This window comes from Hypomesus nipponensis, chromosome 25 (assembly GCF_054491055.1).
Source record: "Hypomesus nipponensis isolate SF chromosome 25, ASM5449105v1, whole genome shotgun sequence".
Taxonomy (NCBI): domain Eukaryota; kingdom Metazoa; phylum Chordata; class Actinopteri; order Osmeriformes; family Osmeridae; genus Hypomesus; species Hypomesus nipponensis.
Genome location: NC_140385.1, coordinates 4,622,114 through 4,637,493, shown reverse-complemented (window position 1 = coordinate 4,637,493; position 15,380 = coordinate 4,622,114). Strand labels below are relative to the sequence as shown.

At 49.9% G+C, this 15,380-nt stretch overlaps 1 protein-coding gene across 1 annotated transcript; it reads right to left on the bottom strand.

Annotated features, from left to right (window-relative positions):
• Positions 1 to 4,222: 4,222 nt before the first annotated feature.
• On the bottom strand, positions 4,223 to 5,414 carry gal3st3 (galactose-3-O-sulfotransferase 3). Its single transcript, XM_084691814.1, has one exon. The coding sequence runs from the start codon at positions 5,347 to 5,349 to the stop codon at positions 4,228 to 4,230; it is 1,122 nt and encodes a 373-aa protein (XP_084547940.1). The 5' UTR covers positions 5,350 to 5,414; the 3' UTR covers positions 4,223 to 4,227.
• Positions 5,415 to 15,380: the final 9,966 nt, after the last annotated feature.

Sequence of the window (15,380 nt, the reverse complement as noted above, 5' to 3'; positions counted from 1 at the left end):
GAGAGAGAGAGAGAGAGACAGACAGACAGAGACAGAGACAGAGACAGAGAGGGAGAGAGGGAGAGAGAGAGGGGGGGTGAGAAAGAGAGAGGGAGAGCAAGGGAGAGCGAGAGTCAAGCTCTCTCTGTCCTTCATCCCCCGTTCTCCCACACAGTGACCCTGCTCCCTGTGACAGGCTACACCAGCGTGCAAGAGAGAGAGACAGAGAGAAAGAGAGAGAAAGAGAGAGACAGAGAGAAAGACAGAGAGAGACAGAGAGAAAGAGAGAGAAAGAGAGAGCGAGAGAGAGACAGAGAGAGAGAGAGAGAGAGAGAGAGAGAGAGAGAGAGAGAGAGAGAGAGAGAGAGAGAGAGAGAGAGAGAGAGAGAGAGGAAGAGAGAGTGATAAAGGGAAGGCACCTCCGGTAATTCTGCAGCACTGTTCAGAGACACATCATATCTTGTCTAAACACTCATCCAATCGGAGCCCGACAAGCACACAGCCAATCTACGGCGTTGCCACTGAAGCAGAAACAGGAAAAAGGGCGAAACAATGAAGTGAAAAGCCTGCGACCTTGAAGGACCGAAACACGAAGGCTCGGTTGTGTTGGCTGTTGCTTTTTGTCCTGTGGCAGACGGATCCAGGCATGTTGGTCAGCGGGCTGCAGTGTTTGTGTCATGAGTGTCAGAGAGTCGTGTCATGTGCCAGGAAGACGACTCGGCCCTGACTCCAGTCCTTCTCTCTCGCTCTCTGTTTGTGTTCCAGCACATGTTGCTGTGTCCTTCTGTCACCTGAGAGGCACTGCCTGTTTACACACCTGGAAGGAGGACTGCTTTTCAGTGGGTGTGTGTGTGTGGACACTGTGTGTGTGTGTGTGTGAGAGTGAGTTTGTCGGTTTATTCTGTACGTGTGGGCGTGTGTGAGAATAAGTGTGCGTGTTTAGTGGGTTTGTGTGTGTGTGTTTGTGCGCGTGTTGGTGTGTGTTTAGGAGATAGAGGGTGTATGTGGGACGATGGGAGGTCGGGCCTCTAACCAACTCCTTCCATTAGCAGCTCATAAGACTAGCTGTGTCTTATAAGACTTGTCTGTCCGCAGGAGCAGTGGCTTGTCGTCTGTTTGTAGACAGCAAGCAGTCGTCGGCTAGGCAGGGAAGCCGGGCAACTGCAAGACAGATAACCAGGCAGGCGGACAGATAACCTGGCAGACAACCAGGCAGACGGACAGATAACCAGGCAGACAGACAGATAACCAGGCAGACATACAGATAACCAGGCAGACGGACAGATAACCAGGCAGACAACCAGGCAGACGGACAGATAACCAGGCAGACAGACAGATAACCAGGCAGGCGGACAGATAACCAGGCAGACGGACAGATAACCAGGCAGACAGACAGATAACCAGGCAGACAACCAGGTAAACTGGTACGGATAAACAGGCAGACAGACAGACAACCAGGCAGACAGACAGACCGATAATCAACAAGACAGACCCCCAGGCAGGGCAGCTAGTACGATGTGTTAACCACACAGCTCATTCTTTAGACGGACGACCCTCCTTGACAACTGCCTCACGCTGCCGTCATCAGGTGGTCCAAGACAGACGTAGGGTTCAGCATCAGGTCCTTACAAATGATCCAACGGTGTGTTAGCAACAAAGGAAATCGACAAGATGCACTCGTTCAGCGTTTGAATCATTGAACTTTATTGTCCAACCCCCTCCCATAGTACAAAGCTTTGGGATGCCTAGGTCTGATTGTCTCTAGCTGTATTTCAGATCCCCTTCCAATCAAAAACATGGAAATAATAATGCCTTTCATCTCAGATATACAGCTCAATAAATAGACCATGAAAAAGAATGGCGTGGTTGAAGACGATAGAAAGATGGAGGAACAGAGAAAGACGAATGTCACTTAAAAAACACAAGATCAAGATCAAACATGTCGTCTCTTTTTTCTCACACATGTCGACACATTTTCTTTCTTGCAGAAAAACAAAGGCCCATAAAAAGACCACGGAATCTGTACATTGACACACGCAGTAAAAAAGAGCATGGTTCTTTTCTACAGTAAATAAACAGTTAATTCTACAATGTCCATGTCCATATTGTCCTAGAAGAAAATCGGCGGCTAAAGTGACAAGATAAGATCGGTTCAAGATAACATGAATAACGCTATTAACGCGCATTGTTTATACTACAAGTGTTTGCTAGAACTAACGGATAGCGGCGGAAAACCGTGCTGCTTGTTATCATACTGACACGCCAATTGAGCTAGCTAACAACAAAAGGACACTTAAAAGATGGACAGATGTGGAAAACATGGAGGGTTTCAAAGGATTGACAACAGTCTCTTTTCCTCAGTATACTCGGCTTGTTGTTCCGCTGGTGAATTCTCATTCAAACAGTCGTCCTTGAAACTCGGTAGTTTCGTTCGAGCGAATCGAAGCCTCTTTTACAGTATAAGTTACAGTAGCCTAACACATGATCAGTCTGGCATGGAATGCACTTCCTCCTTTTTCATGTGGGAAATTCAGAGGGGTAGATTCCGGAATTCCCACATCCATTGCTTTAGTTGCCAATTGTGAACGCAATCAATGTTCATTATGGGTAAACAAATAAAAAATACAATGAGGGGACATAAAGTAAACACATTTGACTCAGTCAGACATAAGTGCAGTAGTATCCTTATGTTGCCATGCCAACAGTATGGCTCTCTTTAACCTCTCTCATGCCCACACACAGACACACAGACACACACACACACACTCTGCTCAACCCCCTGAGCCGAGCACCATTCATTTCCTTTGGAGAAAACACACATTTCAACCCATAAAACAAACCGCATTTCAGTCACAACCACGTACGCCATGAGTGACAGACTTCAGTGTATAAGCTCTCCTCCTGTCACGGTCCTCCTCTTCCTTCGCCACCCTGGGATTTTACGCCACCTAAACGGCTTGGTGGCGCCTCACGTTGCCCTGGTGAATAAGTGCTTGTGTGTAACACACGGCGGAGGGTGTCGGGAGATCTCGGTGACCAGGTGATTGAGTATTGACACGCTAGTACTGGCGCCTTGGGAGGGGTCAGGTGAACTGTTCGGTGTCTGTCAGGTGACCTGTTCGGTGTCTGTCAGGTGACCGGTTCGGTGTCTGTCAGGTGACCTGTTCGGTGTCTGTCAGGTGACCTGTTCGGTGTCTGTCAGGTGACCGGTTCGGTGTCTGTCAGGTGACCTGTTCGGTGTCTGTCAGGTGACCTGTTCGGTGTCTGTCAGGTGACCTGTTCGGTGTCTGTCAGGTGACCTGTTCGGTGTCTGTCAGGTGGGCTGTGGCTCTGTCCGATTGACCGTGATGAGATTCGTGCCTTCAAGCCATGGATGCCTGGACTACCTTTATTGCAATAGCGTCCCAATCACCACACACACACACACACCACAGACGCAAGCACACACACACACGCACATACAGATAAAACCACACACTCTGTTTTTGATTTTCTCTCGCTCTCTCTCGCTCCCACACACCCACATACACCAGACGCACACACACTAACACACACACACACCCACACAAACACACACAGGGATCCAGAAAAAAACACACTTGCTTTCTTCGAGTGCACTTTCTCTCACACATAAACACACAAGTTTTCCATTGTGTTCCACATTGTTGCCACAACGTATTCCGACCACATTGTTTCATTGTATCAGAAAACATTGTGTAGTCTAGAGCAAGCGTGGCCCAGCTTCAGTGTCGGTTTGGAGAAAGTGAAGCGGGGAGGAATAGAGGAGGAGAAGCAGGGTTCTTCAGGACCTCCAGGGTGGGTAAGACTTGGGTGTAGCCCCCACAGAGGAGGTCACTGTCAGGCAGGCAAGAGGAGAGCGGAGACACCAGGCTGAAAGTCTGGAGGTCTGAGGGGGAGGGGGGGGGGTGTTCAGGCAGGTTCGAGGGACACGGAGAGGGGATAGTGACCCTCAGTGTCGCTGCGACCCTGCTCTCAGAACCTTCAAGAAGCATTAGCAAAGAGAGCGAGAACTAGGTCAATCTTGTGTAGCTCTCAATAGTCGTTTCCTCCCTAAAAACTTTGCTGTACAGCCGTCCCATATAAATAAACAAAAAAGTAATTGTTCAGCCCTGTCTTCCCTCCCTTTTGGCTGAACTATTTAGAGGGAGGAGGGTCCAATCTCAGCCCCAAGTTTATGGTGCTCCCTCTCCTCCCCTCCTCCCCTCCTTCCACAACAACCATCCACAGCTAGTCATGGCTGTCTCTCCGTCCAGAGTCCGTCCCCCTGCCTACCTGCTGGTTCCTTGGAAGGGTGGAGAGATGGCCCAGCTGGGCCTGGGTGGTCTGGGCGGGCCGGGGTGGGTATCCACGCCGGTACCGCAGCGCCTGAGAGCGTTGCAGCACACGCGTGTACTGCACCTCGGGCATGATCAGCCTGAGACACAGCTCGCTAGCCGCCTCGCCGCCGCCGCCTCCGCCGCCCTGGCTAACGTTCACGGGGAGGTCGTAGCCCACGATGTCCACCTTGGAGCTGGGTTGCCACGGACGCAGTTCTTTGTTTTTGATCTGGACGGCGGTGCGTTGCTGCGGGAGCCCGCCCCCGAAGCAGCTCCGGATAAGCCGTTCCTGCGCCCGCCGCAGCAGCTGCACCTCCCTCGCCACGCACGCCGGCCCCAGCGCCGCCAGCTGCCGCCACAGCGAGGCGTTGAAGTGGTCGTAGAGGCGCGCGTCCAGGTGGTTCCAGGCGCGGATTTTGGCGGGGAGGCCGTTGGTGACGCTGTGCTTGGAGGCCGGCGTGCGCATGTTGAGCTTGAGGTAGAGCACGTCCTCCAGGTCCCAGGACAGCAGGTGGCGGAGGAGGACCAGCGACTCCTCAAAGTGCTCGGCGATCATCACCAGCGAGAAGACGCGCTCCACCTCCGCCACAAACGCCCGGGCGTACACCTCGTCCGTCGGCGGCCGGTCTTTGTCCCCGCCCAGGTCGAAGGTCAGGGTGTTCCGGGCGAACATGGAGTCGTTCTCGTCGGGGCGGTAGTACCTCCACGGTTCCTCCAGGAAAGCCTCCAGAGAGCCGTTGGGAACCCGTTTGAAGCTCTGACAGTACTGGTTGAAGTAGCTGAACAGGGACTCAAACATGGAGCTGGGCTCCCTTAGTATGGTCACGTACACGGTGTTGTTGGGCATCAGGCGTCGTAACTCGGCCCGGTTGAAGCGCATGTGGTTGGTGATGATGTTGGGCGTGAGGTTTCGCAGGTGGACAAAGTGGGCGCTGAAGGCGCGCGGGTAGCAGAACTGGTGGCCACACGCCAGCACGGGCAGGCCCACGGTGAGCTTGTTGCGCTCGGCGAAGCGGAACAGCAGGTTCTGCATGGTGCTGCTGGCCGTCTTGTGGGTCTTCAGGAACAGGATGTTGGTGTGTTTGGGTTTGAGGCCCGAGGAGGAGGAGGAGGAGTGGGAGCGCAGGGCGGGGCAACCCAGGTGGAAGGCCTCCATCGTCCTGGGGGAGGGAGGGAGGATAATGGAGAGCGAGAGGAAAGGATGGAGAGGGAGGGGGAGGGAGGGAGAGAGGGAGAGGGAAGGACATGGTTGGATGACACCAGAAAAAAAGATGGGAGGAGAGAGGGCCAAGAGGGACAGAGAGAAAAGTTGGGAAAGGTTATAAGGTGAAAATAACACAATTCTGGCCTGTCAAAGATCTCAGCCTTGAGCCTAATTGGTCCCTTGACAACTTTCCTACCCCGTTTCCTCATTTTGTATCCTACCATCTTAATGAACCTACTCTACATATATTCTAATTGGCCCGGAGGACTGTGTGTGTGCGTGTAAGTGCACACCTGCATGCAAGTGTGTGCTTGCCCATGTATGAGTGTGTTTGAGTGGGTGTGTGTAAGTGTGCGTTTGTTTGAGTGTGTGTGCATGAGAGTGGATGTGTGTGTGTGTCTCACCAGCTGAGGCGGCCCCCATGGTGGAGCAGGAAGCTGACTGTGCTGATTGCCACAAAGACCAGGAATATCTTCTTCTGAGACATCTCTGAGTACCTCACTGGAGCTGTAGAAGAACAGAGAGGGAGAGAGAGAGAGAGAGAGAGAGAGAGAGAGAGAGAGAGAGAGAGAGAGAGAGAGAGGGAGGGAGAGGGAGAGGGAGAGGGAGAGGGAGAGGGAGAGGGAGAGGGAGAGGGAGAGGGAGAGAGAGAGAGAGAGAGAGAGAGAGAGAGAGAGAGAGAGAGAGAGAGAGAGAGAGAGAGAGAGAGAGAGAGAGGGAGGGAGAGGGAGAGATTCATCACGCTAGGACACATTCCTCAATATTTTGGTCACTTTCAAAACTCTTCACACAGTTCTCCTAACCAACTTCCAGCTCGGCACAGCAGTTAATTGCACATTCAAAATGCACTGAAAGTACCAAATCACTTCATTCATGTCTAAAATAAACTCATTCTTACCTAACACTAGCACAGGTTGACAGCCAACAAACATACTTTGTCACCCACAAAACAATGACCTAAAAATCACTAACAACAAGTAGCATTATACAATGTTTTCTTGTGTAAAACAAGAACGCCTCTCTACTGTTTAGAATTCACTGCAATATGTTACTGGAATGAATCAGACATTATGCAGTATGCTTCAATATGTTGTATATCTTACTTTTTTTCCACTAATTCCAGAATACAAGAATTTGTATACACACCATCCACTGATACAGATACAATAGGAATGCTACTGTAATCTTCTGCATTTGGCTATAGGTTCTCACATCTTATGTCATCTAAGGCAATACACCTAGGAAAGAATCTTCTGGCATGCCTGATCCATCCCTGGCAATGCCCAGGCATTCAGCATTCATTGCGTCCAGGAGGGACATTTGATCATGTGGATGGCGGTCATACAGTAAACCTTCCACCTCCATGAGGAAAATAATGATTCTATGGGGTTGATGAATGGAGAGTAAGGTGGGAAGAAAAGTGACACCATTCTGGGATGGGATACAAATCACTCAGCGACTGCATGGGAGTGGTGACATGCCACATTGTCCCATACAAATGTTGGCTTTCTTCTCTCTGCATCTTTTTCGTCACCTAGCTAAAACAGTACCCTCCCTAAATCTACAACACCTCACACAGCCCAAAATAAACATGAATACAAAATAACACCCCCACCACTTGGTTCAACCACAACATCAAGAAGTGCTGGGCGGCCACCCTCCCAAACCAGAGTCCTGAATGGTGGTTCTTAACAAAGAAACATGAGTATGCAAAAATAAAAACAAATATTTGCTCAGAATGGATCCTGCAACATAAATAAAATTGTTCGACCTCAAATTGAGTCTGTGCTTGATGTGAATGGTAACCTAATACTCCTCCCAATCCTCGTTGACCTAGTAGAATAAATAAAGAACCAGTAAATCTGACTCACAAGATGTCATCTAACGCGACAAGTGGTGACTGACAACATCCTCCACACCAGGATACATCAGCTCTGCCTGTTCTACATGTTGTGGGTCAAGAGATTAATTGTGAGCCTTTTTCAAAGGGGACATTTATAAAACAGGGTGTGACTCGCGTCAGGTTAGATCAGACCTAAGTTCCTTTTCCATGTCAAACTGGGTGCCCGGTGTTCATAACTGTGAGGAAAGGATTTACATTTGTTACGTTTAGAACACAAAACAACAGTGAAAGTACCAAGTCGATCAAGTCAGTGACCAAATCCCAAATGACCAAAGTTCAAGAAATAATACAAGTATTTATCGCAGATCTGCAAGGTTCAAAGTTGAATATCTCCGAAGACAACGAACACAGAATGACGAACAGTTGATATCGCCATAACAGCCGTGGTGTGAACCCAAAGCTTCATACATAGGCCGACGGTACGACAAGCGTCCTGAATGAAGACGCAACACAGAGAAGGTGAACGAGCACTCACGCAGGTTATTGTGCGTCACCTACACTTCGCCGGCTGAACAGAAGCATCCTGGGAAACATCCAAGTTGGTTACCGCACACGGTCTCTCCTCAATTGCATCACAATGAGAACCTCTGGCAGTGATTACACTATCCCATTCCTTCAAAGCACATGAAACAGGTAGGAGTTTCAAGATCCAATTACCCGTAGTAACAGTGTTTCGTACCTACTGTACCATAAGAAGCATTCCGGGGTTTCGAGACAAAGGAACAGATGGGGGCTCTGTGGCGCTGTGGATCGGTGTGGTACACACACACACACATCACGGATCACTCACATCGCAAAGATATTCTCACACAACACTGACCGGACTGTCGCTGGGAAGACAGTTAGCACTGATGAGGAGGGACTCACACCCAGAGAATCTTACAGGCCATCCTTCACATGAGTGTGTGAGTGTGTGTGTCTGTGTGTGTGTGTGAGTGTGTGTGCGTCCGGCTACATGCGTGCACGTGCGTGTGTGTTCCGGAGGTTGATTGAGGAACGAGCGGGAGCGATGGATGGATGATGGATGGAAGATGGATGGAGGTGGGGAGGGAGGGAGGCAGTGGTGGATCAGGTGTCGGGGGGAGTTAATAAGAAAGGGATTTAAGTGGCTCTGAGTCGGCCAGGCCCAGACCCAGGCCGCGAAAGAAAGGATCTTTAATTAAAGAGGGCTGATTGGGTTACCCAACGATCGGCACAGATATGACAGCATGGATGCAGGAAACATGAGCTGCGGCAACTGGGCCAGGATTTAATGGGAGGGATCTGTGTGTTTGTGTGTGTGTGTGTGTGTGTCTGTCTGTGTGTGTGTGTCTGTGTGTGTGTGTCTGTCTGTGTGTTTTTGTTTCTGTGTGTGTCTGTCTGTGCGTGTATGTGTGTGTGTAAGTGTGTGCGTGCATGTGCAGGGCAAGGGAGAGTGTGTCATTATGTCACTTGTCAGCATCTTATTGTTTTTATGAACCTGCATGTGTGTGTGTGTGTGATTTGATCAGTCTAGACTGACTACTGTACGTCACTCTGTATCAACCCTGTCCGTATGACCTCTATGTGGTGTGTGTGAGTGTGTGTGTGTGATGGCTACAGCAGTCAGAGAACTTACAGGCAAACTGTGTGTGTGTGTGCGTGTGTGTGTGTGTGTGTGTGTGAGTGTGTGTGTGTGTGTGTGTGTGAGTGTGTGTGTGTGTGTGTGTGTGTGAGTGTGTGACCAACAGAAGTGTTTCATGGGAGAAATCTAATGAAGTTCTAATGATGTTGTGAGGCTCCACACAGCTCCCCAGGAGATCCGATAATATGGTGTGTGTGTGTGTGTGTATTGGTGTATGTGTGTGTGTGTGTGGGGGGATGCTTCAGGTTGATTATGTTTTCATCTCTCCTGACCTTTGACCCCCGTGATCGTTTAGTCCCATAGTCCCATGATGGATCCCCATGAAGTCATTATAAGAGCACCTTTGCCCCCCCCACCCCCAGCCCCACCCCCAGCCCCACCCCCAGCCCCAGCTTCTGCCATATGGTTTCTGAGAAATTGTAGTTCAAGTTCATACAAAATATACATCACAGCTGTAAAGATAAAGGGTAAACAACAATAATAATGTGTGTGTGTTGTGTTGTGTGTGTATGCTTCCCTTCTCCTGACTGTTATGAAATCTGACTGGCTCAGGGCACAGATGCCTTTGGCAGGGGGGTCAATCTCCCCCCCCCCCCCCCCCCCCTTCACAACACACACACACACTCGCGACTCGTTCAGATAACCCCTCTCACACGCCAGGCTCCAGCTGTTGCGCTTGGTTCAGCCTGGAACATTACGGACCCTGCGGCATTCAGGCCTAGGGCGACCATCGCCCCCGGCAACCGAAGCCAGGAGACAAACTGTCCCTGACATTCCGGAACAGCCTTCCGACGCTCTCTCTGTCCTTCACAGACTCCCGTTTCAAGACTATTTACGTGTAGGAGGTCATAAGGGTCTCAGTGTACACGCACACATACAGGTGTGTATGACTCACACACACACACAGAATTCAGCTGAAAGCCTATAAAGCTAAAGCCTACTAGTTACTTCAGCAGCCACATAGATGACCCTTCTGAACAAAAGCTGGAAATGAGCAGAAGAAGATGACAGCCACCATCTTGTTGCCCATCCTCTTCAAACCAGAACCCTGTTTCTCGGCAACTAACCAATCAAAAGATTTGTCTGAGGGCTGCCTCTCATTCTTGAAGAAAAAGCAATTTAGACTTCCAATCTGATGCATGGGTTAGACTCCACAGACAGCATGCAGGGTAAGATATTGAATTTGAAGAGAGATGAACCGAGCAATCCAAACGTGTGTCATTCTTAGACTCTTCAGCGTGTCACAAACCAGCAGAAGCTCGACAGTCTATTCACTTCAGTTAAAAGTAATTTTGTGGAAATTTTCCAGAAATTCTCTTTTTCTTGTTCTCCTCGTGTCTGTGCAGATTGTTGGAGTCTGACTCATTATCTTGAAAATCCAACCCCCCACTCCCCCCACCTTCCAAATCATTCTTGCGATACACGGCTTGAAATTGTTTGTCATGCTGGCTCTGTGTTTTCCTGCTCTCTTCTCCACCCACTGTGATCTTGACTGTGATTCATTTAAATAATATCATGTTAATATAGCACTAGGTTTTACATTGTCCTCTATGCCTGCCAGTCTCTCTGTCTGTTTATGCCTGCCCGCCTGCCTGCCCGCCCGCCCGCCCGCCCGCCCGTCTGTCTGTTTGCCTGTCTGCCTGTTTGCCTGTCTGTCTGTCTGCCTGTCTGCCTGTCTGCTTGACTTACAGCCAGTGAGTGGACTGGTGATCAGGGACCTGAGGGTCCATTTCTCAGGCTCATTACTAGTCTGACTGCAGCATCTCTATGAACCCTGCAATACAGCACAACTACTCCAAATGACCCTCAAGAGAGCCATTAGGCGAAGACAGTGACAGAGAGACAGAGGGAGAGAGAGACAGGGGAGAGAGAGACAAAGAGAGGGAGAGAGACAGACAGAGAGAGGGAGAGACAGAGAGAGACAGAGGGAGAGAGAGCGGTCCCCAGCAGCCCTCACCTACCTCTTTCCTCTTCCTCTCTTTATACTCTGTCTGGTTGTCCCCTCCCTCTCTCTCTCTCTCTCTCTCTCCCTCTCTCTCTCTCTCTCTCTCTCTTTCACACACACACTCTCTCTCATTTGCTCTCTCTCCTTCCCTCTCTCTCTCCTTTTGGCGTTCTCCTATTCTCTCTCGGTTATATCTTATCTAATTTTCCATCGTATTGATGTCTGTTTGTTGTAAATACAAACTATTCCTGTCAGTAACTGTTTAGTAGGCTACTATCTCGTGGCGATGGACAATGATTAATAATGTTCCAAAGCAAATACTTAAATAATGTATCTCTGGTGAGTTCGGTTGTTCTAATCTTATTGTGCACTGCCGAAATTGTTTTGGGATGTGCGCTAAACTAATAATAATAACAATGTCAAAGCACTCAAAGTTTTTGTAGGCGTTGTGTTTCGGAGAGAGAACACCCGTAGGTCTTATCTGTGGGGTTTCGCCAGAGACCCAAGTCAGCTGTTTGTTCGGTTATTTACGTAAGACACGTGCCCTCTGCCAAATTAATTGGATGCTCTGGGTCCTTCTGAAAAAAAAAACGGTCTAATCGCTCTCTCATGTCAAGCCCTTGTGCGATCTACCGCGACCAGGGAGGCCACTAACGGCAGTTTCGGACCGTTATAAAACCGCATTATCGTTCTCTCTCTAACACCGCCCCGAACACGTCCTCCCTCACAGAAAAAACAACAGCACCAATTAACTTGTGCGTGAGGCCAAGGGCCTAATTCATTTGGAACGCAGCCTATTTCGCCTGCCTGCTTTATTAAAGCAAATAGAGCACCCTATATTCTGCCGCAGTGCTGCTTGCTGATAGGGGAAAAAAAGGAAGTGCGCCAACGATGATTCTTGTTTATTATTCTAAACACGCATCTCTTACAGTATATTTTCAGGATTATCTTTCCCCCCGGAGAAACAGAACCGGCCGAGCTTAGATTTTATTTTTCAGTTAGCGTCGAGAAATCAAAAGAACCTTGCTGCAATTAGAGATGGCTGATTTAGACACACGGACATGAAAGCGGTGACACAGCAAGCCTGCGTGTGTGAGTTCGTGTGGGTTTGTGTGTCAGAGAGAGAGGTATGAAAGGAGCCTTTTATCATTGAACCATGAGAAGGTAGGCTATGTAACATCCCATTAACGTCTGTTTAACAGTGGTCTGTGGCGGCAGGTGATGTTAGAACTATACACTCCACACCTGTATAGTCAGGATGACTCGTCAAAAGCTGAGCCTTTTTAATCAGACCACGTGGTCAATGGGGAACTCTGTTTTAGTCTGTTCTACTTAAGATGATTGAAGCTAACCTCAAAACAATGTCCCAACAGTGATTATCCCAAAATTGTTTAAATGGTAGGCTACAGTATCTGTATAATGGATTCATTATAGCAGCTTTACTTTTATCCAAAGCAACAGACTACCAGAGGGGAAGGGGGTATTTGAACCTGCAACCTCTTGTTCTACAGTCAGATACTCTACCACCAAGCCATACTTGTCACAACGAAGCCATATCAGACAGTTGTTGTCCTGGTCAGACAAACAGTACAAAACCACAAAGCGCTGCGTTAGCAACTTTTTCTCCTCCTACCCAATAATACTTCAGTAAACAACAAGCTGGCATCCTCAAAGACATCCGTACGAAGCTCCTTGGACGACTGGAGATCATGTGCTATTTGAGGAAACTCCATTCTAGTCTAAACACAGCTAATTGGACAGGCTGCCTCTTAATTAGTGTCACAGAACACTGATCTCATTCGCCAAATCAATAGGCAGGCCTTGTTCATTCGTGTCACACCTGGGGGAGATGATTGGACGTTTAGAAAAGCAGATAAACGATCAGATTGGAGTCTGTGACTTATGGTGCTCACCGATGATCAGGTTCAGACCAGTAGGAAGCTGTTCAGGATCCAGCTGATGAAAGGATCCCAGTTTACATTCAGTCATTTAGCAGACGCTCTTATCCAGAGCGACTTTCAAGGACACAACATCATTTTGCAAGGCCGGGAATCAAACCGGCAACCTTCTGATTAGTAGCCCGATTCCCTAACCGCTCAGCCATCTGACCCCCCCAGGACAGGAATCGTCTCTCTAATTGAATCGCGAGGGACCCCCTGAGATAGACTCGGAGAGCCTACCTCGTCCGACCGTACGAAGACGTCCCATTCAGACGTGTTTTAAACTGACAATGGCGCACAAGATTGGATCGGGCGAGAGATCGGATTCCCGCCTCATTTCAATGTGAAAGCTCCTGTCGTTAATATCTCATTCAGAGTCTCCTTCCGCAGCCCCCTCCGCGCACCTCGCGCCCCTGTCTGGGGCCTCTCGATACAGGCCGCAGAGGTCACAGGGTGAAAGCTCAAAGGTCACACGGATGACCCCCCCCCCCCCCCCGGGCCACTATAGGCGCTGCTTGTGTGAATGTCTGGTTGCCAGGGCTACAGGATGTGTGCCGTGTTGGCACCGCCCCAGGACTTTCCAGTCTGGGAGAGACAGGCCGAGTGACAAAGCGTTGTGTAACAGTAAATGTGCTGTTCTCTCAAGATCTGCTCATTTTTAGAATGAGCATATCTTGGCAGATGGCATGGCGCCTCTGTTTTTGAAAACAGGGATGGAGGGAGGGAGGGAGGGAGGGATGGATGGAGGGAGGGAGGGAGGGAGGGAGGGATGGATGGATGGAGGGAGGGAGGGAGGGAGGGAGGGAGGGAGGGAGGGAGGGAGGGAGGGAGGGAGGGAGGGAGGGAGGGAGGGAGGGAGGGAGGGAGGGAGGGAGGGAGGGAGGGAGGGAGGGAGGGAGGGAGGGAGGGAGGGATGGAGGGAGGGAGTAAAAGAAAGGGTGGAATGGAGGGATGGACAGACGGTAAGAGAGTAGGGGAGGGTGGGACCAAGGAAAGAGAGAGAGGGGTAGAGAGGGATAGCAAAAAGGGGGAATGGGGACCAGGAAAGGGAGGGAGAGAGCGATGAACACTGAGAGAGCGGGCACTCAAAAGAAGAGGAGGAGGAGGAGGAAGAGGAGGAGGAGGGAAGGAGGCGAGGGAGGGATGAAAGAATGGAGGCTGGAGGCTGGGTTTCCCCAGCAGGGCAGGGGGCAGCAGGAATGGCGGGATCTGGTCGCCGTGGCGAGAAGCTGTGTAAGACTGTAATCAGATTTCACACGCCACTCGAGCGCAGTAGGAATGGAGGGGGGTCGGGGGGGGGGAGTAAAATGGAAAGAAGAGAGGAGCAAAGAGGGGATGCAAGGAGACAGGAGTAGAGGGAGGGAGATAGAAAATGCTGTGAGAATGTGGTCGTAACCCCCCCTCCCTCTGCTTGAGCCCTTCAGCAAGCCTGCGTGTGTGAGTTCGTGTGGGTTTGTGTGTCAGAGAGAGAGGTATGAAAGGAGCCTTTTATCATTGAACCATGAGAAGGTAGGCTATGTAACATCCCATTAACGTCTGTTTAACAGTGGTCTGTGGCGGCAGGTGATGTTAGAACTATACACTCCACACCTGTATAGTCAGGATGACTCGTCAAAAGCTGAGCCTTTTTAATCAGACCACGTGGTCAATGGGGAACTCTGTTTTAGTCTGTTCTACTTAAGATGATTGAAGCTAACCTCAAAACAATGTCCCAACAGTGATTATCCCAAAATTGTTTAAATGGTAGGCTACAGTATCTGTATAATGGATTCATTATAGCAGCTTTACTTTTATCCAAAGCAACAGACTACCAGAGGGGAAGGGGGTATTTGAACCTGCAACCTCTTGTTCTACAGTCAGATACTCTACCACCAAGCCATACTTGTCACAACGAAGCCATATCAGACAGTTGTTGTTGTCACACACACACACGTTAATGAATGTCCCAGAGCAGACAGCTCCAGGGAGGAAGAGAGTGGCCCAGCCAGCCCTACACTCCCCTGTAGGCAGAGCATCAAAACAGGGTGAGGGGGTGATGGGCTCCAGGGGTAAGCTGGGGATGGGGATGGGGGGAGGGCTGGGGATGGGGATGGGGATGGGGGGGAGGGCTGGGGATGGGGCTGGGGATGGGGGGGCGTGGGCTGGGCCTGGGGGGGAGGGATGGGGGGGGGGGGGCATTAACACCCCCCCCCCTCCCCAGCAAAGACACAATAGGACAGATAAAAACAATCTTTGAGGCTGTGAGGCTGTGTAGTGTACATTCTGGAGACTTCCATCTGTATGAAGATTGATGATGCTGTGATGCTTGATGTTGAAGTTTAGGAAATCTATTTCCATGCAAGTCAAGGGCCTGATTATGTCTGGTTTATTGGATACTTGACTTTCTTTTGAACTTCAGACTGCTCCTGCTTGAGCAGTAAAAGAAAACATTTTAGGGAAAACCTTTGGTGGGGGCCTGCCGCCTTTGTC